The sequence below is a fragment of the Mesoplodon mirus genome, assembly GCF_964341445.2.
Source record: "Mesoplodon mirus genome assembly, chromosome: 3".
Classification (NCBI taxonomy): domain Eukaryota; kingdom Metazoa; phylum Chordata; class Mammalia; order Artiodactyla; family Ziphiidae; genus Mesoplodon; species Mesoplodon mirus.
In genome coordinates, this window is record NC_138978.1 from 535,214 (window position 1) to 561,203 (window position 25,990).

General features: G+C 54.9%; 2 protein-coding genes across 9 annotated transcripts; both read right to left on the minus strand.

The window, feature by feature from the left end:
• Window positions 1-400: 400 nt before the first annotated feature.
• SSU72 (SSU72 homolog, RNA polymerase II CTD phosphatase) lies at window positions 401-25,990 on the minus strand. 4 transcript variants are annotated; one of them, XM_082614789.1, is made up of 7 exons: window positions 25,187-25,630; window positions 21,286-21,323; window positions 21,167-21,190; window positions 16,201-16,344; window positions 3,011-3,150; window positions 2,240-2,358; window positions 401-875 (listed from the first exon to the last, which is right to left on the minus strand). In XM_082614789.1, the coding sequence occupies exons 1-7, from the start codon at window positions 25,202-25,204 to the stop codon at window positions 774-776; spliced, it is 585 nt and encodes a 194-aa protein (XP_082470915.1). In that variant the 5' UTR covers window positions 25,205-25,630; the 3' UTR covers window positions 401-773. The 4 variants fall into 4 exon arrangements, with proteins under 4 accessions (XP_082470915.1, XP_082470917.1, XP_082470916.1 ...); XM_082614791.1 differs by lacking the exon at window positions 25,187-25,630 and adding exons at window positions 21,788-21,967; window positions 22,045-22,142 and having other exon boundaries at window positions 21,167-21,323; XM_082614790.1 differs by lacking the exon at window positions 25,187-25,630 and adding an exon at window positions 25,658-25,713 and having other exon boundaries at window positions 21,167-21,323.
• Window positions 3,173-16,194, minus strand: LOC309800621 (uncharacterized protein). Of its 5 annotated transcripts, none has more exons than XR_014293483.1 (3): window positions 16,092-16,194; window positions 8,547-8,692; window positions 3,173-7,249 (listed from the first exon to the last, which is right to left on the minus strand). XR_014293483.1 is itself a non-coding variant. In XM_082614787.1 (3 exons), the coding sequence occupies exons 1-3, from the start codon at window positions 8,408-8,410 to the stop codon at window positions 6,102-6,104; spliced, it is 1,083 nt and encodes a 360-aa protein (XP_082470913.1). In that variant the 5' UTR covers window positions 8,411-8,539; the 3' UTR covers window positions 3,173-6,101. The 5 variants fall into 5 exon arrangements, 2 of the variants coding, with proteins under 2 accessions (XP_082470913.1, XP_082470912.1); XR_014293484.1 differs by lacking the exons at window positions 8,547-8,692; window positions 16,092-16,194 and adding an exon at window positions 8,148-8,539 and having other exon boundaries at window positions 3,173-5,116; window positions 5,583-7,249; XR_014293485.1 differs by lacking the exons at window positions 8,547-8,692; window positions 16,092-16,194 and adding an exon at window positions 8,148-8,539 and having other exon boundaries at window positions 3,173-5,195; window positions 5,583-7,249.

Below are 25,990 nucleotides of genomic sequence, written 5' to 3' on the forward strand. Positions count from 1 at the left end.
TGGGCCACGAAGCTCAGAGGCCCGCGTCGTGGCCCTGATGGGGCTGCCCCATGTTGCTGGGGGCTGGGGAGGGGTCACTGAGCCAGCCCATCATCCACAGGCGGGGGGACAGCACTGCCCACAGAGGAGTGCCCACACTTCCCCACGGGGGCCCTGAGAGTTTCCATGGCTGCGAAAACCAGGAAGGGTCACCAGGCATGAGCGGTCCCCGCCCAGGGAGCAGGTTCCACATTCCTCCAGAGTCCCAGTGGACGGGAGGCCCTCGGGGTGGTGCTAGAGAGCTCAGCTTGACCCACAGGCCCGGACTGCCGTCTGAGGACCTGACGGGAGGGCCAGGCCAGGCAGGGTACTCTGGATGAAGCCAGGACGACCAGCAACATCTACTGATTAGACAATGGCAGGTTTTTTCCCAAAAAGTACAGTCTGTTGCTTTATTCAGGGATTTGTACATTGCATCCAGTTAGGGGAGACAGGAAAGGGGCGCTCAGTGAGAGGCAGATGGCTGGGGGGAAATGTGCTATCAACCGTTTTTTTCTTTTTTGGTTAAAGAAAAAAAACTATAATCAATATCCCACTCGTAAGTAAAAGTGGGATGGGAAAAACTTGATTGTAATCTGGCATTTATGTGTATCTTCTCATTTCATATGTACAGTTTATTTGGGCACTGCTACCGTCCACCGGCAGGATACCTAAAGGTAAAAACAAGTATCAGGAAGGAAGAAGTATTAACAAAAGGAAGCTCAGCAAGATGGCTCCAGGCAGGCGGCGGGCCATCAGTAGAAGCAGACGGTGTGCAGGAAGGTCCTGCCGCTCTTCTCCTCAAACTCCTGCAGCAGCTCGTCAATCTCGTTCTCCATGTCCTCCGTGTGCTGGATCTGGAGCCACAGGAGAGCCGCACTGAGCCGCCCGCCCACAACAGGCAGCCCCACCCCAACCCGGCCTGGTGCTGCCCGTGCATGCGGGGCCGAGGGGAGCCCGACAGGGACGAGACACAAGCGGCTGCAGCAGGGAGGGTGGCCTCAGGTGCCACACATAGGCGCACTGCAGACGCTCGCCGCCTGCACTGTCCCCACCCTGAAAATGAGCAGACCCGACCCAGACGGTACCGTCGTGGGCCTGCAGTCAGCCAGCGAGGAAGCCCAGGGGCCGTCCTGTGCGCTGTGGGGGGCTGAGCAGCACCTGTGGCCCCCACCCGCCAGCTACCACGAGTGTCTCTCCCGGCTGTGAGGCCCACCGTGCGTGTGGTTAGATGTCCCCTGGTGGAGAACCACTGCGCTGGAAGGAGGCGGCCCTGCCAGGGGACAGCCCCAGCGTGGTCGGGGCCAGCTCCTCAGCCCGCCTGTCCTGGCAGGGGCTGCCCTGTGGCCGAGGCACCTCGTTGCCCCCGGTCTTGGCCTGTGAGCAGTGCCTCTCCTCTGCAAGCTCTCGCCAGCCGGACCCAAGTGGGTGTCACGTGTGCTATTTCTGGGACGTGTCATCCCCTTCAGCCCTGTCTTTTGCGCGATGGCCAGATCATGGGAACAACTGCTGGAGCTTCAGCAGCCACCTTGGACCATGAGACACCTTGGGAACAGAAGCTGTGCTGGGCAAAGTAACAAGAGAGCAGGGGCCTGGGCCCCTCACACAGCAAACCCATCCAGGCCTGCCTGTCTCCAGACTTCTTGGTTAAGCCTCGTTTTCTTCATTTTTCTATCACTCACGTTAGTTGGCCTAAATGCAGAAGCCACAGGCCAAAGATATGACAAGACATATGAGTTGGGTAGGTCCTTTTGTCACATCTAAGAGGAAATGTTTGGCTCTGAGCACAGCTGCACAGTGGCTGCAAAAGCTCTTGGGGTTTCCTGCACAAGGGAAGATGCCCAGGGCCACTCAGGGAGGGCTGGACGTCTGCAATGAGAAGTGTGGGGGCAGAAGAGGACCAGAGCCCTTTGACGCCATCTCTGGGGGCTCCCAGGCTCCTCTAGCTGTTTGGGGTCTTGGCAGCGGGCCTAAGTCCTGGGAGCCATCTCCACAGAAGCCAGACCCGGGCAGGTCACTCACCACTGCAATCAACTTAAAACGCTCAAAGGTGGATTCTTTAGCCAAAGCTGACTCAGCGACTCTCACCTGTGGGCACCTCTGCATTTACGGGTTTTAAGGTTTGGCAATAAGCGGACCGTGAACCAAGTGGTGTGCTTGTCGCGTTCATGCTGAAGCCCTTGTGTGTGGGACGCACGCCCGCCCAGGGCCCGATACTCACGCACTGGCAGAGCTCACAGATGAGGAACGCCCCCAGGGTGGCCTCCTCGTGGTTGTCCTGGATGTCCACATTGATCACATGCACAGGCTGGCAGGTCTCCTGCTCCCTAGAATTCAGATCTGACCGTGATAAGAGGACGAAGTCAGAGGCCTCAGAACAGAGCTCAGGAGGCTGTGTGCTGCCCAGCCTTCCCCGGCCTTCGGGGATACAGTTAAGGACCAACATCAGAGCATCTGACCAGGCCGAGCACTCCCCACCCCACCCCGGGAGGAGCCTCACGCCGAATACGGCTGGGACCGCAGGAAAGCTCGCGCTCAGAAGCTGGACCCCAGGCCACCTGGTCACCCCCGTGAACTCCAGCCTGTCCCGCGGGAGAGCAGCTGACAGCACCCTCACTTACAAAGCACCAGGCCCCGGTCCCTGCGCACCACACGTACTCTTTCTGTGCCAGAGGCCCTAAGCCCGCACTATGCTGTTGGCCAGCACAGGTGGTTTTGCCCTGGTGAACACGATCCGCCCAAAGGCCACCACCTCCTGCCCCCACCCCCCTCCCAGGGCCCACACAGGTCAGGGGCCTTCTGTCCACCTCTCCATGGCCTTGCCCGATTTCCCCTGCCTGCCGGAGCCCACAGACGCACCAGGAACCCTTCTCCAGCCCTGGGCCAGGAACAGACACCGCGCACAGGACAGCCCGGCTGCCTCAGAGGCGCTGGACGCACAGCAGGACAGAGGACACGGCGCAGGGCCGGGAGCTGGAGCTGCTGCGCTTACCTTCTACCACCTGGTCGTACACCCGCTCTTCACAGGTGAGGATCAGATCAAACAGATCTTTGCAGTTCTGGAACCTTTCTGGCCGGGGCTTGATCCTCTTATTTCTGTCCAGCATGTGTAAAATGCCATTCTGCGTGTAGCTGAGTGCCCGAGTTAAGGAACTCTGGATAAAGGCCCCACCCTCCCCAGCATCCGCGTAGGTGCAGCCCCCACGCCCCCCCCCACCAGCAGGAGCATCAGGGTGACGGAGGCACGGAGGCACGTGGGGGCAGGCTGGGCCGTGATCCCCCACCCCACCGGGGACAAGTCAGGTGAGGATGCTTGCCCCCAGACCAGCCTACCGGCTGCCCTTTGACCCACGCCTCTCCAGAAAGCAGACCTAGTGTCTGCAGCCTTCTCCCACGTCTTTGTTTCCCCGACCAGGGATCGAAGCTGCACCCCCTGCAGTGGAAGCTCAGAGCCTTAACCACTGGGCCGCCAGGAAGTCACTAATGGCCGTTTCCGCCCTGCAGAGTCTCGGCAAACGCCCATGCTGAACCCAAGTCCTTCGGCAAAGACAAAGCTAACCTGGAAGCCCAATCCCAAGCCTGGCTCAGCGTGGCAGTGAGGAAATCCGGAAGCCCACCCAAGAAAGGACACAAAGAGTGTCCAGGAGGGAGAAGCCTTGGGTGAACTGAGAGCAGAGTGAAGGGAGCCCAGGCCCAGGACCTGGAAGGGCCGAGCCCCTCGGAGCTCGGATGGGCCACACAGGTCCTGCAGTCAAGGTTGTGCCAAGCAGGAGGCCCTGAGCTGGAAGTGCCTCCTCTGGGACCCTCCAGACAGGACTCCACACCCACCCCCAACCCCGATGGCTGTGTCCTTGGCCCCAGGAGAGGGCTCACTGCCCCAAAGACGAAGCCCGTGGTCTCTAAGGGTCAATCCGGATAGTTTGGAACAAGCACGTTACCCACTCCACTCAGGGACACAGACGAGCTGACTTAGGAGCTCTGAGGGACACAGACGAGCTGACTTAGGAGCTCTGAGGGATACATTTACTGTCTTTCCCAGATTTTAAGTTAGGAGAGTTTATTTCAATAAGCTCGTATTACTCAAAATACATTTCCTACCTTCTTGGATGGTGAAAGCGGCTTTTAAAATACATTTAATTAAGAGTTTTCACTTGAAAAGACACTTGCCCGTAGCTGGGGGCGCTTTTGGCTCTTGCCATTTTTCAGACAAGCGTAACCACCACGGCCACCTCACACTGGCCTGCGTCCCCAGGCTGGCGCTGCCACCTCCTGGCTGCCCACAGCGGCTGCGCTGCTACATCTAGGTCTTCCTCCCCAGAACCTGGTCCTTCAGACACCTGGCATCTACATCCGGCAGAAAGACACGGGCCAGGGAGGCCCCGCGTGGTGCAGGGCTGGTGGTGGAGGCTCCCTGCACTCCCACAGTGGCTCTGAGACCGGCCACCCAGACAGCCCGGCTTCAGGTGACACCAAGGCTCACGGGGATGGCTCCCTCGGAGGGGAGGCCACCAGGTGCTCGGGGGGCTCCTCAGGGTCCCCAGCAGGTCTTGCAAAGCCCCCTCCTTGTTTCCTTGACCCTCAATTATGCACACAGATGACGTAACAGATGAAAGTCAGCTGCACGTAACTGAGGACAAAAGGCCTAGTTCAGAGACCAAAGCCTCACCTTCAACTGAGTAACAAGGAAGGAGTAACAGGGACCTTTTGAGACTATTTCCTGGCAAATCCCGGAGACGCAGGGCCCAGGCTGTGCCAGGCAGGACCAAGGACAGCGCATGCTGGGTGCGGGGGTGGGTCCTTGAGGAGGAAGCCACGAAACACTGGATTCCCAGGGACCCGCGTGAACTCCCGCCTCACACCACGGTGAGACAGGAAAAGTGGGGATCACGATGGCGACAGCTGTCTGCCACCAAGACAAAGCCTTCATTAGGGTCTGGCTTCTGAGGGAAGGCCCATGCTCCGTGCATGGAGGGAGGGAGGGAGGGAGGGAGGGAGGCAGGGAGCGTGCTCACCCCACGGAGGTTGGGATGCTGCAGACTCAGGGGCCGAGCGCTCCTAGCTGAGCCACGACCTGCAGGGCCCTGGCCACTCGAGGCATCTGCACCGAACACATCAAGGCCAAGCCCATGGACCAGAGCTGCAAGGGAGCTGGGCAGCCAGGACCACCCCCTGGGGCCCTGCCAGGTGGGAAGGACATGTTAGGTCCCTAGAACCACTCCCACCCCACACGGGTGCTCCTGCAGCCAACAGCGACCTTGGGCCCCGAGGCAGGGGCAGACCTGGCCGACCACAGTGGGTGAAGGGCCACCGACCTGCCGAGGCAGGAAGCCTCCTTGAGGGAGGGAGAGCTGCTGGGGCCTCCCTGTGAGCCCACACGCTTGTCAGAAATAAACCCCCCGGGCGGGGAAAGCTGGCTCAAGAGCCCAACCCAGGTGGACGGAGGCCCCGGTGGGTGCGGGCAGAGAACGCGGTGTCTGGGCCCCACGTCTCCCGGGCTGCGGCTGTGCACCCCAGCTCACGCCTGGAGCCGCTGCACCTTCCGAGGGCGGGTCTCTCCCTCTCACCTGGGACAGACGAAGGGCGGCGTGGGCACCTCCTCTGCGGTGCAGATCCGCAGCTCCTCAAGGGTGGGGGCCCCGAAAGATGAGAGGTTCTGTCTGCTGCCACGGGAAGTACGACAACAAAGGATCATTCCGAAACACCCTGGGGTCCCACCCATCAAACTGTGCGGAGCCTGTCGGCGGAGAGCACGTGCTCTCGGAACCGCTACGTGGGCACCGGCCAGCCTGCCGGGGCGACCCCGCGGGGGGCACTCAGATTCAGGATGGGCCCAGGGACTGTCCTGAGGGGAACACAGCAGGCACAGGGGGCTCGTGTCCAAAGTTCAAGGGCAAAAGGCAAACATACTGGAGGGTTTGAGATGCACCCAAAGGGACCACAGACCGGCCTTGAGCCAGGACCTGGGCCTGGAGGCTGCCCGCCCGGGACGGCAGAACCTGCTCTGACCCGGGTGCCCGAGGGCTCCAGTCTGTTCTAGTTCAAGGTAACTTCTCGGATGTGAGGTTTAGCCCCCAACCACGAGTTCATCCTACATACGTGTGCTCAGCACGGAAAACAGGTTCAGCTGAACGCTTCTGTCTCAACAGTGATGCTGAGAGGTACGGGCCTGACAGTGCGTCTGGCGGCCGTGACTCCCGGGCGCCCAAGGCATCGCCTTCCCGAGCCCTCGGAGCGCACGCACACCATTCCTCCTGCTGCCGCGGCCCAGCCGCGTGGGTGGATTCGGCAAGGTTGCGGCTCTGCTTCCCGTCGGACAAGGAGGGCCCGGGAGGCGGGCAGAGGGGGCCAGGCCGGCACAGAGCAGGGAACCTGGGGTCAAAGGAGAGACGCTCCCTGTGAAGGTAGGTGGCTGAGGGCAGAGGCTGGGGCCGGACCAGTGAGGAGATGGACGGGCCGATTCCAGGGCAGGGGTGAGGCGCCCACAGAACCCACACATGGGGTCAGACGCTCCCTCGGAGGTGTAACGGTGGAGCCACGCCCCCGCGCCCCTCCCAGCCCAGGGCCCAGGCCTCTGCCGAGGACCGGCCAGGCTCCTGCTCCCCCACGGACAGAAGCGCTTCCCTTCCCAGGGTCGGAGGTGAGACAGCTCAGCCTGGTCGCCCACAAACATCCCCTAGCGCACGTGATGGAGACAAACCTGGGCAGAGGCAGCCTCGGAACACCGAGAACAGAAGCAGGATCTCCAGGTGGAGTCAGAAACCCGAGGAAGAGGGTGAGGGGGCCGGGGCAGTGCCAACCGAGCCCTGTCGGGAAGGCGCTTCCGGCAAGTGGCCTCCGAGGCCCGCCGGCTGCCACCACCCGTGTTCTCTCCCAACAGCCAGGCCCGGGAGCCTGGCTCTGCCCCCGCACTGGGGCTCTGGGAATGGAGCGGGCGGGGGGCGGCTCGGGCAGGCCCTGGTTGGACCGTTGCGGTGTGTGCTTCACCGAGAGGATGCCCTTGTCCGAGCTGTTCCTCGGAGGCTGACCAAACGGAGCCCAGGGACGTTCTGGTCCATCAGCATCAGCACCTCTGGCCCCAAACGGCACCAGGCGTTTCCCGCTTCGAGGCTTAGCCTGGGGTGTGAACCCAAATCCCATGGCTGGGGCTGGCCAGGTGGGCTGTGGCCCCAGAACATGCTCGTCCCAGGCATCCTCCAACCTAATTCTACTTCCGGTTCTGAGCTTGATCCAACTGAAACAGAAGATGCAAAACTCCTCACTCAGGGGCCCAAGTGCCTCTGGGGGAAGGTCCTCGAAGACAAGGACCAGCCTCCGGCTGGCGGAGCTCAGGCACTCGCTGGCCTGGACGGGTGACCACTGGCCAGCCACGGGCAAGAGCTGGGGCTTCTGCAAACCCACTGGGCCGAGCACAGCACCAAGGTAAGCAGGACCTCGTGCCTCTGGAAGCCCACAGTGACCTCCCAACTCCAAACCCAGGAGTCTGGACCCCTGGTCAGCGGCTCTGCGCTCTTCTCTGCTGGATTCAAGAATCCACTCAGAGCCCTGCCCACCTGTGGGGCTTCCCTCTGGGGTGCCCGTCCCGGGGGAGGGGGAGGCAGCCAGGAGCCCCCTCCCTGCACATGAAGCCTCCTGGGCACTGAGCGGATGCGCAGCTCTGCAGGGAAACGGGCCTCCCACCCCATCTTGGGAGCAATCATATCATTTTGCTCAAATTCTAGCCTCACTACCTAACGACAACCTTGCCACCTTCCTTTCAGATGGGCACCAACCGTGGCTGCATGGGTCCAGCCCTCACCCACGCCTTCCCTGTGCCACCGACAGTTTGCTGTCACGACACCCCCAGGGTTTTGTGTCAGAGCCGTTAGCCTCATAAGGGCTCGTGAAAAGCACAAGCCCGAGAAGCACAGTCACTGGCCACTGGGGGAGGCAGGACGGGTGACAACCTCGTGTCTGTGAAACGGCCACATCCCCAGACAGAAAACTTAAGAACAAACTGGGTGCCACAGACACGCGTGCTGCACAAAGGACACCCCGGAGGACAGCGCAGGGAGCCATGGGATGCATAACTGGGCCGTTTTATGGAACAGGTATCACGTAGAAAAAGAATGATGAAAATTAGAAAAACAAACCTCTTGAGCAGCATGTGCAAAGGGGGTGCCCCAAACGGCCTGAGGCCCACAGGGACCAGAAGCCTCTCTCTGGTGAACCGCCCGTGGGGCCGGGACCGGGGCCGGGCGAGCAGGGCCACAGGCATCCAGGAAGGGGCAGGACAAACCGAAGCAGGAGCGACTACAACTCCCAGACTGCAGCGTAGCAGCCAGGTCGCTTTGGTTGGGCCAAAGTCAGCAAAAAATGAATTGGTAAGTAGCAAATACGTTTCACCCGTAATCATGTTCTATACACACTAGTCACGGGCCCGGCTTGCAGAGCACGTTCCGGTCGTGTGGAGCCCCCCGGAGGGCAGCTGCCACCCCCCACCCCACCCCCGCAAAGAACACAGCCTGGGCTGGCAGGCGAGGAACACTCACCCGTCTGATCAACCAGGGCCCCTCCACCAGCCCTCCCGGGACGGGCACAGCATCCTAAGGGCTCTGCTCGCCTGGCCTCTTCCGCACGGGGCCTGGGGCCCGGGAGGTAAGAACCCGCCATCCCTCTTCTTCAAAGGAAACACTCCCTGCACAATGGTGTTAGAAACAAAACAAAACAGTGACAGCCAGAAAGCAGACTCTGCAACCCTCCAGTCCAATGCCTCCTCCTCAGAAACCCAACCTCAGAAGCCGCCTTAAGTCAGCCTGAAGGGGACAGATGGCAGAGACAGACAACACCGTCTAACCAGGTGCGGCTTTAGCAGACTTTAAATAATACAAGTAGGGCTTCCCTGGTGGTGCAGTGGTTAAGAATCCGTCTGCCAATGCAGGGGACATGGGTTTGAGCCCTGGTCCGGGAAGATTCCGCATGCCGTGGAGCAACTAAGCCCGTGCGCCACAACTACTGAAGCCTGCGCTCTAGAGCCCGTGAACCACAACTACTGAGCCTGTGTGCCGCAATTACTGAAGCCCGCGTGCCTAGAGCCCGTGCTCCACAACAAGAGAAGCCACTGCAATGAGAAGCCCGCGCACCGCAACGAAGAGTAGCCCCTGCTCGCCACAACCAGAGAAAGCCCGCATGCAGCAACGAAGACCCAATGCAGCCAAAAATAATAAATAAATTTATTTAAAAAAAAATAAATAAAAGTGGTAGACCACTTGTCCAAATAGGGTAAAATGCTACATTTATTTAAATTTGAGAGGAAGCTCAAGAAAATATTTTTTAAATAAATTGGCTGGATAAGTAAAAATGCAATGGCAAAAATATCTTTAGTCTTAGTGTTTTGTTTCAAATAGACACATACCTAGCCTCCAGCTGTGTGACATCATAAAAATTTTAATCTCAGAACAAAAGAGAAAACCTGAGTCCTAGGCTGGAGCATTTTAGTGAAAATTAACTTAATTTTTGAGAAAAAACCCTCAGATCATGAATTAGTCTGCAAATACCAAATCATTTCTACATGAATGGTTCAAATCAGACTAAATCCCAAACGTCACAGGGCAGCGGGGGTATGTGTGTGTGTGGTGGGGGAATGACGTGGTGGTGCTCTGGGTGCCGATCTCCTGGCCGCCCACCGCCCACCTCCCAGCAGCGCCCGAGATCCACCCCAAACACTAAGTTCAAGGAAACATAAAATGACCCCCGCCCTCACTGAAATTCCACTTACTGAGTGACTTAAGCAGGAACAGCACCAAGCCCAGGGTGGCCACCAACCCAGACATCCCTGGATGACCCCCCGTGCTCCCTGCCGAGCCCTGGCCAAGCTTGGCGTTCCCAAGACCACGCAGTTTGCACAAGAAACCAAACCGTCTGGCTAAGATGGAGGGAGGGTGGGGGGCTGGTCCAAGAGGCCAGTGGTCACTGCAAACCAACCCACCTGTGCCCAGCAGGGTTCCCCGTGGGGACCCGCGGGAGCAGCCAGGATGGAGAGGCCTCTGAGAAACACAGCAGCAGAGGAAGGGCCGCGAGCCTCCCAGGCAGGAAGCAGCCGAGAGGAGGAGTACTGCCGAGCGTCCCCAGCTACCGGGGACACACCAAGGGCTGCCTGACACGGCCTGGCAGAGCCTGTCCTGACAGACTGTCCATTCTTATTCTGGTGGTCATGGTGATGCCCTGCCTGTCCTGATGGGGCTGGGGCGAGGTGGCTGTGCTCCTGCACACGAGCCAGGGAAAGGCCGACGGCAGAGTTCAAAAGCTTACAGGTGACACCCACGGGCCAGGGAGATGCTCCATGAAGTGTCCGCGGAGATGGTGCTTTGGGGCCAGATTCCTCGAGCCCAACCCCGTGCCAGGCAGAGGCCCTGCCCTCAGACACGGACGTGCGACCCAGACCTTCCCCGAAGGCCCCCATGACAGTGCTTCTCTAGTTTCCAGCATGTGTGTCCCCAAAGGTGCCCTGCTCAAGGCCCTCGCTTTAGAGGACGGCATCGGGAAGGTGCAGGTTCATGTGTGGACGGGGCATCTCGGGGGCAGGAGTCTGGGGCACCTGCTGGCGACGCAGCTTGGGCACAAGGCCGCTGGTGTACTCACTCCTTCAGTCCCCATCCACACGAGGAGCGGTCAGTGCTGAGGTGGACGTGGCTGGACCCTGTCAGGGTTCAGGGCCAGGGGGAAAGCCGTACCCATGCGGTGCTGGCACCTAGACCCACACCCGCCCGCGGCAAGGCCTGCCCAGCCCACTCCCACACCTCCTCACAAGCCCTGCCCTGAGGCGGGGGGGAGCGCGTTCCTGATGCCCACCCGGCCTCCGACCTCGGAGCTGTCACAGTTCACCCAGATTCCCACCAGCCAGCCAGCCCTCCAACGCTGGCCACAGGCCACGGCCACCTCGAATTCAGACTCCAGACACATGCCAGGTGCCAACGGGAGGGGGCCAGAGGCTGACTACTGTTCCCCCCGCCAGGGAACCCTGACAACCCCTCACCTGTTATGGATGGAGACACCCTCCCCTCCACGGCGCCCAGTCTGTGTTTTCACGGCAAAGCGTTAAGCAGCACGGATGCAAGAGGTCTCCCTCGAGCCACGGGGCTGGGGCAGCACAGGGGCCCAACTGCAGCCCCCCATGGCTCTGAATCGGGCCCCTTCCTCCCTAGAGCCGGTGGGCGGGTGGGCGGCGCTGCAGCCGCTGGGTGTGGTCACGAGAACACACTCAGCCACCAGCCGTGGGAGCGGTGCCCTCAGCACACCAGGGCGTGAGCAAGGCCGACAGCAAACAGCTTTGGGCTTGAAATACTCTCAAAGGGTTGTGGCGACTACTGGGACCCTCAAACATGAAGAGCCGATTCACCACAAGCCGTCACGAGGCCCCACCGCTCCTGAGGCTGGTGGCGGGAGCTCTGGCGTGGTCTGCAATGGCCTCGCCACCCAGGTCCCCAGTCAAAGTGAACCCACCAGCGCAGGCTGTGGCGTCACCCACCGGCTACACGCTGCGTCTGCACCCCATGTGCTACAGGCTGTGGGGACCAGGCCCGACCTGCCCCCACTGTCGCCTCAGGGGGGACCCCGCGGCCACCTTGGGCAGCCAGCTGCTCGACTCGCGGCAACGCCTGTCAGACCTGCAAGCTTCTCTTCTGGCCTCATCTGAAATACCTGAAGGCCTTAACTTTTATGTTAAGCCTGACTGCTTTTCTAAAATCCAAAAACTTAAGCATCAGTAAAACTAGATCAGAGTTTCCCTGGGAATCAGTGTCTGGCTTAGGAACACACTCAAATGTTAAAAGAGACACTGTTTTCAGGAACCACTTGAAACCACAGCTGCCAACCAGGGTGAAATGAGATGGGGTCAGATAGGCGAGCTCACGCCAGGCACGCACAGGGCCAGTGAAGGTGACCAGGGACCGTCCGCGACGGGGGTCAGGCAGGACACGCTGAGGGTGGGAGCCCAAGGGGCCTGGACTTGAAGTGCAGGAAGCGTCCTCAGGGCAGGGCCGGGGGCCGGGCAGCCGCCCCACGCCACTGAGCGCAGCACGAGAAGGTGAGGAGGGTCTGATGAGACCCCAAGAACAAGGTTCTGGAAAAGCCCAGGGGCCTTGAGTAGGACGGAGCTGCCGTGTCCACTAACCTCATACCCAGGATGGAGGCCTGGAGGTTGTGGGATTTATACTCTTAGAAATCACATTTATTATTACCTTTTACCCCAAGACAACAAAAATCACACAGTGGAGAAGTGAGTATACATATAAATTAATCTAAGGCCTAAAAGACAATGAAATTGAGAAACTGAAAATGAATAAACAAATAGTTAAAAAACAATCTAACCCCAAAGGTATTTAATTACAAAAGAGCCACAGGAGAAAGAGGGAAAGTATGCTAGATACAAGTTCAGCACGCAGCCTCCACTTACGAGGATAAAGTCAGGATCTGGGCAAGTGTTAGTTATATCTGCACTTCAACTCACTGTTTGGGGAGCAACTGGTCCCATGTATTAAAAATCACATGAACTATATGTACAGCCACACACTCACTTGCTTTTTAAGACAAGTGGTTTTGTAACTCACAAAGCAATTATCCAAAACCAACCAAAGACAGCTCTCCTGGAGCCGTGAGGACACTGCCAGCCTCATCTTTCCTGGCGGCCCCTCCTCCGTGACTGGGCCCAGGGACCCTGTTCCTTAGGTCACAGGTTGGCCAGTCTTACATTTAGAAGAAAATGACTTATCTTCCCCCAAAAGTGCTCCAAGTAGGCTGAGGTTCAGCCGCAGATTCTGCTCAACTGATGCTGGAGAGCCCGGGAGGAAGCTCAGGTGTGCAAAGTGGCTCAGGCAGAAAATGGAAAGATCTGGAAGCACCAACTTGACACAGGAGGTACGCTACAGCCCCCAAACGGAACACCAAGTTTGAAGCTGCTCTGTATTCAAAAGGACTCCAAGGCAAAGGGATGAAAAAACTGAAGGTCCACGGGAATATTTACACGTAAAAGAGGACCGCTCAATGACGACAACAAAAGGACAGCTCAGTTTCGGACGTTAGGCAGAAGCCAGCCCCTAAAGACCGGTGTTGTACGACCTGTGGATCAGAAACGTCCAGAAGAGGCGGAGCCACAGGCGGGGACCGGGCCAGCAGCTGCTAGGTGGCTTCCTGGGGTGAAAACATCCTACAGTCTGCTGGGTGAACCACCCCATGGACCCGCGGAGCCGTGCACTTGAAGCAGGTAGATTGTCTCACAGTCAAGGACAGCTCCCGCCTTAGAGGCGTCCGAAGAGAAGACAGACCCTCTTACATGTCTGGGGAGGGTCAGGTGAACCCAGATTTCCTGCACTATCATTGACAATTCCTGCAGGGGGAGGGAAACGTAAACCTCACCAGGCTGTCTAGCTCCTCATAGGGCTGGGCGACACCGGGCAGGTGCTCCGTGGCCACACCTGTCACTGTAGGACCGAGGCCGGAGCCTCTCAACCCAACCCCACTCCTGCTTGTGGCGAGAAAACCAAAAGCAAAACCCCTATTTACAGCCAAATAATTAACAAATAAACTGCTTGGATACTAACGACTACAGACCAGAACTCACTGGGGGCTCAAGAACCACGAGGTCCCAGGCCCCAGCCCACGGGGGCAGAGCAGTGCCCAGGCAAAGCCCGCAGGCGTCTCCAGGGCCCACCTGTCCCTGCCGGCCACTTGGCCTCAACTCCCCGGCTCTACCCAACAAGGGGCATCTTCTTTCCCCTGAAAATTCAAACATTTACTGAATGTTGTTTTAGCCTTGGGTTTCATCTGACAAGATTTTCCTAGCTTTGCACTGTAAGTTACAAAAGCCACCACTTCTGCAAATGCCCAGGTATTCTATGCTAGACTTAGGTTTTTAACTCTTGTCTGCTGTGTCCTGAGCACATGGGGAAATGCAGGGCTCCCTGCCCCACACCTGATCACCAACCCTGTCCAAGTTGGCAGGGCCTCCGGCCCCCCACCCCCTGGCATCCTGCCAGTGTCCCAGTGGACTCCCCGCCCCCCAATGCCGGCAGATGCTCCTGTTACTGGCCAAGGGCTGACGTAGGCAGAGCTGAGCTTAGTGCCAGACATAGCCTTGTTTTGCCCCTTCCCCCCTCCCCCAGAAGGCAGGAATCCCACCCAAGTGAAGCCAGCAAAGCGACAACGGTCCCTCCCAGAGGCTCGTGAAGGGCAACCAACGCGGTGGTGGTGGTGGGGTCTATGGAGGCAGCTTCCCTACACGGGGCCCCGACAGCAGGCACAACCATCCCCTAGACTGGATGCTGCCGGGGAGCCCAGGGGCCTGTACAGTCACCCCGCGAGGAGAGTCTGATTTCTGAGAGGCTGGGCTGTGCCCCTTCATTTAGGGACACACACAAAGTCCCTCCAGATGCGGTCTACAATGTGGAAATGCTGCCCATTCCCAGAAATAGCTCTGATGTGAAAAGACCTAACTTACAGTAATTAAGGGAGTACAGACAAGTAAGTGCATTATCTGTTTTTGTTTCTCTCGTTGAGTTTAATAAGAGTCTTTAAAAAACGAATGGTGGGCTTCCCTGGTGGCGCAGTGGTTGAGAGTCCGCCTGCCGATGCAGGGGACACGGGTTCGTGCCCCGGTCCGGGAAGATCCCATGTGCCGCGGAGCGGCTGGGCCCGTGAGTAATGGCCGCTGAGCCTGCGCGTCCGGAGCCTGTGCTCCACAACGGGAGAGGCCACAGCAGTGAGAGGACCGTGTACAGCAAAAACAAAAACAAAAAACAAATGGTGCTAACTGAACAATAATCTTAAAAAAATACTGGGTTGGCCAAAAAGTTCTTTCGGGTTTTTCTGTAACATCTTATCCTACAGAAAAGCCCGAAGAGATTTCTGGCCAACTCGCTAGATGGGGTCTCAAGTTAAGCTTATCAACACAGAGAGTTTGCAGTGCAAGAACCAAAAGCCTGGAGTTGGATCACAGCTTTCCCAGGGGAGCGGCCGTGGCTGGCGCCTCTCCACAAGGTTAGGACGGCTCTCACCACACGGCACCACCAGGCGGAGCCCAGGCCACAGCTGGCACCTCCCCGGCAGTAGGCAGAGCTGCTCCTAACGTGGTCTGCGCCTTCTGAGAAAGGAGTGTGTGCGCAAGGTGCACTGCAGGGTCTCTTGGGGCTCCCGCACCCCCGGGAGGGCCTTGGGACTGCATGGGGCGGTGGGGGGTGCTGGTTCTGGTGGGCCTGAGTCCTGGACCCCCAGCATCAGTGCCCGGCTGAGGCACTGACGAGAAATACCTACATTTCTGCCCCAATGCCCCCACCCGACGTTTCCCTTGCAGCCGGGGAGGAGTGGGCACGGGGTGGAGCGTGCAGCAACCACCAGCGTCCAGTACATTTTGCTGGAATGACCTCCAGGGCCCCTCACAGCTAACTAATTAATCTATAGGTGTACAGAGAACGTTCGTAGTTTATTCACAATTGCAAGAACACCGAAGTGAAGCAAGCTTTCCACCCGGTGTCTATACTCCTCTCGCTTGGGATGTGTCTGGTCTCCATCCTGAGAAGCACCATCACTCACGGTAACATGAGGTGCCCCAGGAATTTAAAGCAGCCCGGGGTGACCGTGAAGTGTCTGGTCAAAACCCAGCCGGCAAGGATGATCTTAATATCCACAGCCTGGGGTCACATTCACATGAATCTGGCTTTAAAATACCTTCCTTTCCCGTAAGTCTTAGGAAGCAGACACAGTCTGTTTTGTCTCTTCCTGAAAGGAAGTCAAGTCCTCTCAAATTCCCTGCTTCTAACATGCTTCCTTCGGCACCCAATGTGGCCCTCTCATGAGCTGACCCTCCAGAAAGAGCACCAGAGTGTGAGGCAGCCGCCCGTGAACCAGTGCACACCCACGCACACACCTACCTGCAGTGTGCAAAGCCACGGATGGCGGGGTCCCACTTTCCTCACCTAAGCTGCTCTAATACTGTATCACAACCTTCCCTGTGTCCACGTGGACTGCAGCCCACGGCCCCAAGTGGCTCCAACCTCTGGACAGTCCCATGAGCACCAGAGCAGAAACCCAGTGACCCCGCACACCTCAAATGGGCCGCCGCGTCCCCTGCCTCACAGGTGCCCCTGAGTGGTGCCCACAGGTGACACCTGTCAGAGACAAGCACACAGGGTTAAAGGGCAACCACTGGGATGCAGTTCTTTGTCTTTCCTAAGGAGATCGTTGTACATCTGGTCATATGTGGTTTTGAAATCATAAACGTTTGGCTTGTCGGGTGCTGGTCCTGGAAGCTTCACGTGAGTTCCTGTTCCAAAGGACCGGACGCTGAATCCTCGTTTGCTGAAAGACACAAAACGACAGAGAATCACAGTTGGATTAAGTGAGACACAAAATGCTAAAAAGGAAAATGAAATGGGAAATGGACTATATGAACAATTTTGTTGGTCTCAAAGAACATGTTTCTCAATTCTTAACTTGTAAGTATTTTATTTGCAAATTTAAAAAAATCCTGTAGCACGTTACACAAAAGCTAGGTGAAGCCAATCCAAACACAAGACAAAGGATCCTGGAACGTAGGGGAACGAGGTGGATGTCTGTGATGGCCACAGGACACGTGGTAGAGGGAAGATTTCACCTAGAACGTCTTGACATCTGACTCCTGTCCCGGTCTCTAGAAGGAAACCATTTGTCCAGGTTTCCAGCTGCCGTGATGCAGGCTTCCCAGGACCAAGAACAGAGCTCCCGGAGCCCCAGAGCCCCGGAGCCGAGGGACACACCCCCAGCCTCCTACCTCGAGGCACCGGCTGCGAGGGCCAGAGATAAGGGAATGGCCAAGTGTCTCTTAATAAACTGAGGGAACCTCCCTGGCAGGCAGCGTCCACGAGCCACAACTGCACCTTAAGGAAGAAAGGTCATCGCACACACTGCGGCCCCAACGCCATCCTCACTCAAGGGGGTCTGCTGCAGACCCCACGTTCCCTCAAACTCACAAGCGGTGAAAGCCAACACTGGGAGTGTTCAAAGCGTCTACATGAAACGGCCTTCTCATCCTAACCTCGTGTTTATACGTCACTAAAACGTGTGGAAGCATCCCTGCCCGTCAACTCGGGAGCAGGCCCCAGGCCCACCAGCCCCGACGGCTCTGAGGCGGCCGCGGTCACCGTCTCAAGCTTTTTTGTACATTTTATTGCAGCTCAGGGGTGTCTGGCCACATCTGGAGATGGTTTTGGTCCTCATGAGCAGGAGGCGCTACAGGCATCTGGAGGCCCACGGAGGAGCGAGCGCATCCATGCACACACGTCCCAGCGCGTGGGGAAGCCCACGCGGGCGCCCCCAATCCCTCGTGGGCACCGATCCCTCTCTGCTGAAAGGCGGACAAATAAGGGAGGAAACCTCACTCGGCCCCCGGCGCCCGTGGAGCAAGACCCGTGGTCTCTCCCACCAGACACAGCACTTCTAGAAGCCCAGCCCGAGAGTCACTGTCCTCCCACAAGACAGGAAGGACCCACTGGTCACCTGCTGTCACTGTGAGAACGGGCAGGGACGCAAAGAGCGCAGGCACTGCGCCTGGTGTGACAGAGCCTCACGGACACACGTTTTTAAAGCGCTTCTCATCCGGTTTAGGTCCAACACCTTGCCTGAGTCCTCTGAAGCTGGTAAAAGCCAAGTCATGTCCCTCTGTCCCTGGAAGGCCCGAGCTGTGCCCCCAACCAGGCCCCAGAGGTCACTGTGATGGAGAACACAGGGGACAGCAGGCACGACTGAGGAGTGAATGGGGCCATGGCCACCTGAGCTGTAAATGGACCGCAACCAACCCGGCCCCAGTTTACGTGCAGCTCCGGGCCCCGGGGAGAGGGAGGCTGGGACGCAAGGGCCCAGCCACGCGGACACCTCCACCCACAGGCTCCAGCAGGTGCCCAACAGACCACGTCACCCAACCCGTTTCCTCGCCAGGCCAGGTACGTACAATAAAAGAAAGGTTTTCTGTCAAAGCACCAACAAGCCAGGGATGAAGGCCCCCTTAACAACAGCCGCGTGGGGGTCACTCTCCTGAGACAGTGACCGGAACAGGTCATGGCCACGAGCGCCGTGAGAACACACAGCAGTAGGCCACGCTTGTCTGCTGGCTTCATGATTTGCCACTACTCCACAAGAACTGCCCGAAACAGAGAGCTTATGCTCGAGGTGCCAGGCCCCCCACCCCAAAAATACCCTGGAGGGAGCAGGTCCTTGAGGGAGGAACGTGTGCTATGGAAAAACACTAACCCACAGAAGCAAGGTCCCTGAGGGCTTGGAGCTGAGTCCAGTCCCTGCAGAGGAAGCCCAAGGTGTGACCCTGCCAGGAAGCGACACAGTGACTGCGTGAATGCAACTGCTCGACACACACCTGGGGCCACCCCGGGCCTGTCTCCAAAGGCCACGTATCTGTTCACAGGATCTTGGGAGAAAGGCCTGTCTTCTGGTGGATGCTTTAAACAAGTCATTTGAAACCAAATAATGAGTAAGTTAAATATGTGAGAGATGGTGCCTTTACAGGTCAGAATAAGAAACCATGGTTGAGACCACTTTTCTCAGCTAGCTACCTAAGAAGCCTGCTCCAAAAGGGGTCCCAAAAATCATTTTGGGGAACAGTGGGAAAAACAAAACGCTTCCCAACAAAAATAAGTGAAAGAATCATTTAGACACAGTTCCTCCATCACTTTTTTTTAAAAAAATCAGTATTTCTACATCTCAGTCATTTCCTTCTGGTCATTCCTTTGAGATACTTACTCATAATTAAAGAACTTATTTACATGAGCCCAACTCTTAAACCTAAGTTCAAATTTATTAAAATGAGCCCAAGCACAACTACTCTTGAAATACATTAATGAAATATATAGTGAATAAGCCTTAATTTAGCCAGGCAGCAGCAAAGGAGACTGTTAAATCCCCAATGGCTACAGTTTTAAGACTTAAAAACACCACCATTTCTACTGGTGGCAGGTTAGCCGTTCTCTTTTTGATTCAACAGTATTTTCTGGAGCTTACTACATGTGCTGGGGATTCAGCAGTGATCGAAACAGACCTAAATCCCTCTCCTCAGATGCTCTGGGAGTGGGAACAAAGTAGGTAACCCTCCAGGACACAGGACGGGGGAAGCGCAGGGATGGCCAAGCTGCGGGGCGGGGGGTGCCTGGGGGCTGCCAACACCTCCTGCACCCCGTGATGCAGGCCCCAGACAGGACCCCAGGGTGTTCCAGGTTGGCGTAGGGCAGGCGTGCCACTGAAGAGCTGCCTACAGGGTTCCCAAGAGGCCCCAGGTGGAGAGGCCCCAGCACAGGGTCTCACATGCCCCCACGTCCTGCTGGGGCAGCAAGCCTGAACTGCCCGGGTGGACAATCTCCTTCCCTCACCTCCTGTCACAACGGGGGCTGAGGCGTGCGCTAGGTGTCCAAGTGAAACACTGTCCATATCCCGAAAAGTAAATCACCCCAAAGATAACCTGGGCCCATTTTCCACCCGGCCGATCCCTAACAGGGCTTCTAAGAGGACGCCTGCCAGGTCTGTGAAAGGCTGGGTGAGGTCTCTCCTACTAGAAACCGTCGGGGGAGGGGGGCCGCAGCTGCCTTCTCCTCACTGCCCTCCCCAACTGCCTGAAATGTTACTCAAGCATAGTTAAAAATAAAATGAAACCCCAAAAGAGGAATTTACTGGCAGAAGAATTTAAACCACACACGCAAAGAGAAACCCAGTTTGTTCCTCCCCAATAAAATGTTCACCAGTGGCAAAAAGGCCAGTTAACAACAGAAGCCCTGTTTCTTCTAAGCTCATGCAACTGACAAAACAGCCCATCTTGTGTGTGACTATGTACAGTGACAATGTGTTTCTTACATAAGAGGACTGAGCGCTGTAAAAATATTGCTGACCACCAAAAGGCTTTCTCTCAGGGGCCAATTATTTTGTATGTTAAACAAATCTTCCAGACAAGTATTTATCAAACTTGTCTTTATAGGTATCAAAAATCTATCAGAAAGATATAGAAATTATGTTACACGTTAAGAAATGTTAAGTTATAGAAAAGATAGATTACAGTATCATAAAAAATGCTGAATTTTGGGAAATAGAATTGTTTCAATTGTTATCCTGATGCCTAAAGGTAAAATAATAAAGTTAAAATGAATACCCATCAAGAAAACACCCAGGGCTTCCCTGGTGGCGCAGTGGTTGAGAGTCCGCCTGCTGATGCAGGGGACACTGGTTCGTGCCCCGGTCCGGGAAGATCCCACATGCTGCGGAGCAGCTGGGCCCGTGAGCCATGGCCGCTGAGCCTGCGCGTCCGGAGCCTGTGCTCCGCAACGGGAGAGGCCACAACAGTGAGAGGCCCGCATACCGCAAAAAAAAAAAAGAAAGAAAGAAAAAGAAAACACCCAAATTAACAGTATGGGTTATGCCATCTTTTTCTATTTTCTATAGTGTGATTATTAACCTAATTCAAAGCATTATTGTGGCTAAGACTGAAATCCTAGACCACTACAAACCTTCTGAAAGAACGACCTGTCTCTGAGTAGAACACAAGATGCTTACCAGCATTAAGTCACCTTTACTACAGGTAAAATCGCCCACTGCTTAATCAGCCGTTTCTAGCTACACAATGACCTCACGTTTACCCAACACAAATCAACTGCTCAAGCACCATCACACTTTAACGCCTGCCTGCAGTTTCACTGTGGTATAGCCACAAGCCTGGGAAGATCAACTTCCTGAAATGTTAATATTCCAGTAAAGTTTATGTCACCACTAGTAAAACGTCGGCCTAAGGACATCCCAATATTTTCTAGGGTTTATTTTATTCTTACCCTCCCATAAGGTCAAGAAGAAACCAAAAGGCCTCTCAGCATGAGATCATCACGCACAGAGCTTGTCAAACGTGCCACTTTGTTTAGCCCCCAAGAGAGCTCCTGCTTAGATGTCCCTGCTCCAGGCCGGCTCTTCCTCGACCCTGGCTTCTCGAAGGCCAGCTTGCTCTGCCGGCCACTGTCGGCCTCCCCAGGGTGCAGGGCCAGCAGAGTAGGTCCTCAAGATCTGGTATGTCAGCTGTTCCAGCCCCAGCACTGAGCTAATAAGCGCTACCAACCACGGTGAACCCGCTCGACTATCTTCCCTGGGCTCGACCTGTTCTCACCTACAGAGGTTGGAGATGATGATCCTTAAGGCAGGGGAAAATGTTTTAGCTGCTGGAACTGATACCATGCTTGGTCTACCCAGTTTCGTCTCAATGTTCACATCCAAACAGAAATCTACCTTCTTCCAACCAATCCTTCTGGTCTTAGTTCTGCCTCCTGAAGACAAAAAGCAAAAAAATAATGCAGAGTCCCTTAAAATCTATGATGGCAAATGTGTCCCCTGTAAGCACCTCTTCTATCCTTATACACACAATTTCAAATCTTCCACCTCCCCAGATAGTTTCCAGTTTACCTTCTTCAAGTGTACCCAGAAACAAAGTATCTAAAATGCAGCCAAAGGGGCCGCAGGGCATAGCGGACAATCCCTCCCTGGTTTAGGACAAGAGGCTTCTGGAAATTTGTTGAAGACAAGGGGAGAGTTTAGCACCGTCTGGGAGAGTGCTGTGTCAAGCCGCCTGGGCTCACTCAGATCCTGTGTTCAGATCCCAGCAGCCCTGAGACTCAGTCCCCTCTGGGAGAGGATGTCTGAGTACCTCCATCCCAGTGTGGCTAGGGTCCACATACTCTACTCATGACATTAAGTCTTGAGTGCCCCACCCCGAACCGGAGAATCACAGGACCTCGGCTGACTGCTGCGCTCCCCACGGCCTGGATCCTTCTCCAGCTCGTGTTCTATCCCATCGGTTCTGTTACTCGTCCATCAGGACTGGAGCCCCTTGTATCCAGATCCTTGCTGTCACTCATGAGCTGGGGCTTCTTGCTCTGGGTGTTATCTCCTCACCTGTGTACGTGTGCACATCCTAGGAGTTGTGAGAATGATATCAGATGGCATTTGTGAAGCACCTGGCACAGAGGAGCTCAAGAGACTGATTCTAACCTTGTTTCTTCCACATCTGCAGCCTCTCTGCTCATCGTCCCAAAATCAAACTGCCCAGGAAGTTATGATTGAAAACAGTAATTTAGAGAAGTCTGTCTTTAAAATCTGTTTTGAATTGCTACAATTAAAAACAGCTTCCAAAAATCAGCAGGCCCTTTGACATCTAAGACAGAGTCTGGAACAAAAAAATAAATTAATTGGCTCCAAAGGGACACCTTAATCCACAGAGTACAAACAACAGGAGGCTCTGTGGAAACAAACATAGTCTTCCCGCACCCCTTAAAAAACCTGAATGGCTCCAGGACTAGTAGTTCAAACAACTTAGTCTCAAAAGATCAAAAATGATCACCCCAGGGAACATTATGACTAGCTCTAGAAAACGCCAACATTTATTAACACTTGTATTCGACTTCTCAGAAAAATACAGCCTGAGCAGATTTTCAAGGGGGCAAAAATAAAATTGGGTTTCACTAAAAAATGACCTAGCGTGCATGCTTGATCAAGTACATTCCTTATGATAGTTCATTTCAGAAGTTTTCCTATGTATAGTTTTAACCAAACCGCATACACAATTTTCCTGTTTTCACTTATACATTTTTTTTCCGTTTTTTTTTTTTTTTTTTTTTTTGGCCATGCCCTGCAGCATGTGGGATCTTAGTTCCCCCACCAGGAATTGAACCTGTGCCCCCTGCATTGGGAGCTCGGAGTCTTAACCATTGGACTGCAAGGGAAGCCCCTTATCGTACCTTTTTTTTGCGGTACGCGGGCCTCTCACTGTTGTGGCCTCTCCCGTTGCGGAGCACAGGCTCTGGACGCGCAGGCTCAGCGGCCATGGCTCACGGGCCCAGCTGCTCCACGGCATTTGGGATCTTCCCAGACTGGGGCACGAACCCGTGTCCCCTGCATCGGCAGGCGGACTCTCAACCACTGCGCCACCAGGGAAGCCCTATCGTACCATTTTTAAATGCTTTTCACAATCATCTTCAAGGCCTAAGTCTCTAAATCTTTTGTAAGCTCTACTAGTTTGTAACAAAAACTATCATATAAATTTCTTAAACATGCTTTTAAACCCTGTAAGTTATTGAAATAAAGCCATAAATAATTTTCAAAAGTGAAAATGACACAAAAAGTTGTTCAATCTCAATAGCAATTTTAAAACTAAAGGGCAAGATACTTTTGCCCCAGCAGCATGAAAAGATGTAAATAATGCCCATATTGTGAGGAAATGGGAATTCTATAAATAGGTACTTTTCTGGAAGGCAGTTTAGCAGAATGTATGAAAATGTAAAATATGCCTACCTTTTGACTCAGCAATTTATGCCAAGGAAATAACTAGAAAAGTGTACAAAGATACTTAAAATGGCACATGGATGTGGACATTATAAAACTGAAAACCAGCCACCTGTTACGGGGAGTGGTTACCAAAGTGACTGCTGCACAGGATTGCTCTGAGTACTGGGTCACGGTTCTGTAACCACTATTACTCAACATGAATAAATATGTTCAAATCCAATGTATAAAAATAAAAGCAGAAATGAATATTGAAATCAAACTACGTTCACGTTCTGTGGAGAGACTACCTAACAGTGTTTTGATCTCCCTTAAGCGTGTGTCTGTATGTTCACAAGAACATCCAGAAAGAAGGATGTACACCTAAATGGTACGGTGATCCTTATCTTCTTCATCTTCTATATTTTCTACAGCGAGAATTTTTTGCAACAAGCAAATACTATCATTTTAACAAAGGAAAACACCCCCCAAATATAAGCATTTTAGAAATTAAAGATTCACGTCTAAAATAACTTCACATTCATGATACAAATAATGTATGTTACCCTAAACTTACCTCCTTTTGCCCTCATTCTGAATCTACTCTTCTCATGAGTAAATTAGAAAGACAGTAAAATGGGTGAAAGTACACAAGCATTCCTACTTGGTGATTATTTGGGGGCTATTCTGCACCCTCATTTCCGCAGGAGACCCAAGGCTGTGCCAATTACTTTGAACTAAGCAAGGGCTTAAATCTTGCGGTGACTGTCTCAGGGCTATCAGATAGGCAAGACTTTGGAACTGATTTACTAACAAAGTTGCTACAGGAAATTTAAAAACATTTCCTTTTGTAAGATTTCACCCCAACTGTTATGCAGATAGAGAAGAGCTTAAATAAAGGATCACCAGCCAGAACCAGCAGAATGAGGTGGTCTCCAGATCACTTGTTATTCTAATTAAAGACAGTAAATTTTATTTTCCTTGAATAATTTTCCTGGAGTGTGAACCTTGCAATCTTTTCCTTAAATTTACCATTTTTAGTGACTCTGAACAGATAAATGCAGTTTGGGGATCAGATCCAGCACACTGTAATTCTTGCACTTTTCCAATTTTAAAACAACTTCACAGTTTAAAAAATTCTAGTTTAGAAACGAACTCCACATTGGTTTGTTAGGTTCCAAGCATATCACACTAGACCAAAAAACAACATTAACTGAATACTGCAGACAGTGTGGTAGATGTTAGGAAGAATTAAACTCGTAACTAGCAGATAGTGGACACCTGGTGCGTCCAGCTTCATTAAAAACGAGGGGCGAGGGAGAATTCTGATTTCCCCAGGAGAGTCAAAGCTGACTGCCGTAGTAGGAGAAGCAGCGAGGCATGGTTGTCCTGTAATGTCCACATAAGGAAACTTCGGAAGAAAAGGCAGTTTCAACTTTTACTATCAAAGTTGACATGTACACCAAACTTTAACTGTAATGCAAGGGGTCAATTTCACATTCTGTAAAGTGATTTTGAACGAAAAAAAATTTGTCAAACGGGAATAAAATTTTATTAAACATATACAACACCAGGGTCACAAAAAGGGAGTTAGCACTGAAACGTGAAACCAAACTCACGTGTGGTTCAGAAATTATCGACTGGAGATTTTCCAAGGGAGGAGAAAGGATTTTTTTGCATGAGACTTGAAAAATGTAGATAGAAGCAAATACACAAATGCATGAAGTTAAAATAGGCCATTTCCGTGTTTTTACGACTTGTTCTATCCTGAGATCCTGTCGCGCAAGTTTTCCATATTTGATAAAAAGGCGACACGCCCTGGACACAACCGGCCTATCCTCTCGTGGACCCTAACCTTCGTCTTGCAACTTACCGCCTCACTGCTGAGCATTTTACAGAGGCCATGATTTTCAGATACACAGACGTGCGTACGAAGTAGACGCGAACAGCATCAGCCTTTCAGGTTTACTAGCAGCTCTGAGGTTTCGGCGACCCGGAAACATTTCGGCTCAGAATGTGAATTTTTCGCGACGCTAAGCACACGTGGGGGACCGCGCGGCGGACCGAATTTTGTCGATTCCTCGCTGCGCTCAGCCCTGGAGCCAAAGAGCCCGGAGGCGGCGAGGCCTCTCGGCCGTCTTTCGGGGGCCGCCACGCACCGCCCGCCTGGGAACCTGGGCCTCCCAGCACGGGTCAGGGAGAACCGGGGCCGGGAACGGCGGCCGCCGCCACCCAGCACGGTCCGGGAGCCGGAACCGCCCAGGACGGGCCGGGAAGGCCGGAGGGACGGCCGGTCGGCCGGCGTCAACGGGGCGCCCTGGGCCAGGGCGGAGGCCCCAACTACCTGAGAATGTTGTGCGCCTCCATGCTCCGGTTCTGGTTGCTCGAGCACACCACCGCCACCCGCAGCGGCGACGACGGCATGGCGGCGGCCGCACGGTCCGCGACTCCCGCTTCGGGACTCCCACCCAGCCGCGCCGCTTCCGCGCGAGCAAGATGGCGGCCCCGGCGCCCGGAAGTCATGACGCGAAAGCGGCGGCGCCGGCACGTAGCGCGTCAGGACGCGCGGCGCGGGCGTGTGTACTGCGTCCCAGCGGCTTCCCAGCGCCGGCCCAGAGCGCTAAACCGCGGACGGTGGGAGGCCCAGCTCCCCGGGCGCCAGACCGGGCGGCGAGCG

What these genes read in the sequence shown, in the direction of transcription:
- LOC309800621 (XM_082614786.1), bottom strand. Translation starts at nt 8,410, where the DNA reads ATGATTACGGGTGAAACGTATTTGCTACTTACCAATTCATTTTTTGCT. An exon ending in TTGCACATGCTGCTCAAGAG is followed by an intron (nt 7,250 to 8,147) that starts GTTTGTTTTTCT and finishes CTTCTGTTTCAG; the next exon opens with TTGGATCAAGCTCAGAACCG.
- SSU72 (XM_082614788.1), bottom strand. Translation starts at nt 25,836, where the DNA reads ATGACTTCCGGGCGCCGGGGCCGCCATCTTGCTCGCGCGGAAGCGGCG. An exon ending in CTTAGGAAAGACAAAGAACT is followed by an intron (nt 3,151 to 16,200) that starts GCATCCCAGTGG and finishes TCGGGCACTCAG; the next exon opens with CTACACGCAGAATGGCATTT. An exon ending in GTACGACCAGGTGGTAGAAG is followed by an intron (nt 2,359 to 3,010) that starts GTAAGCGCAGCA and finishes TATCACGGTCAG; the next exon opens with ATCTGAATTCTAGGGAGCAG.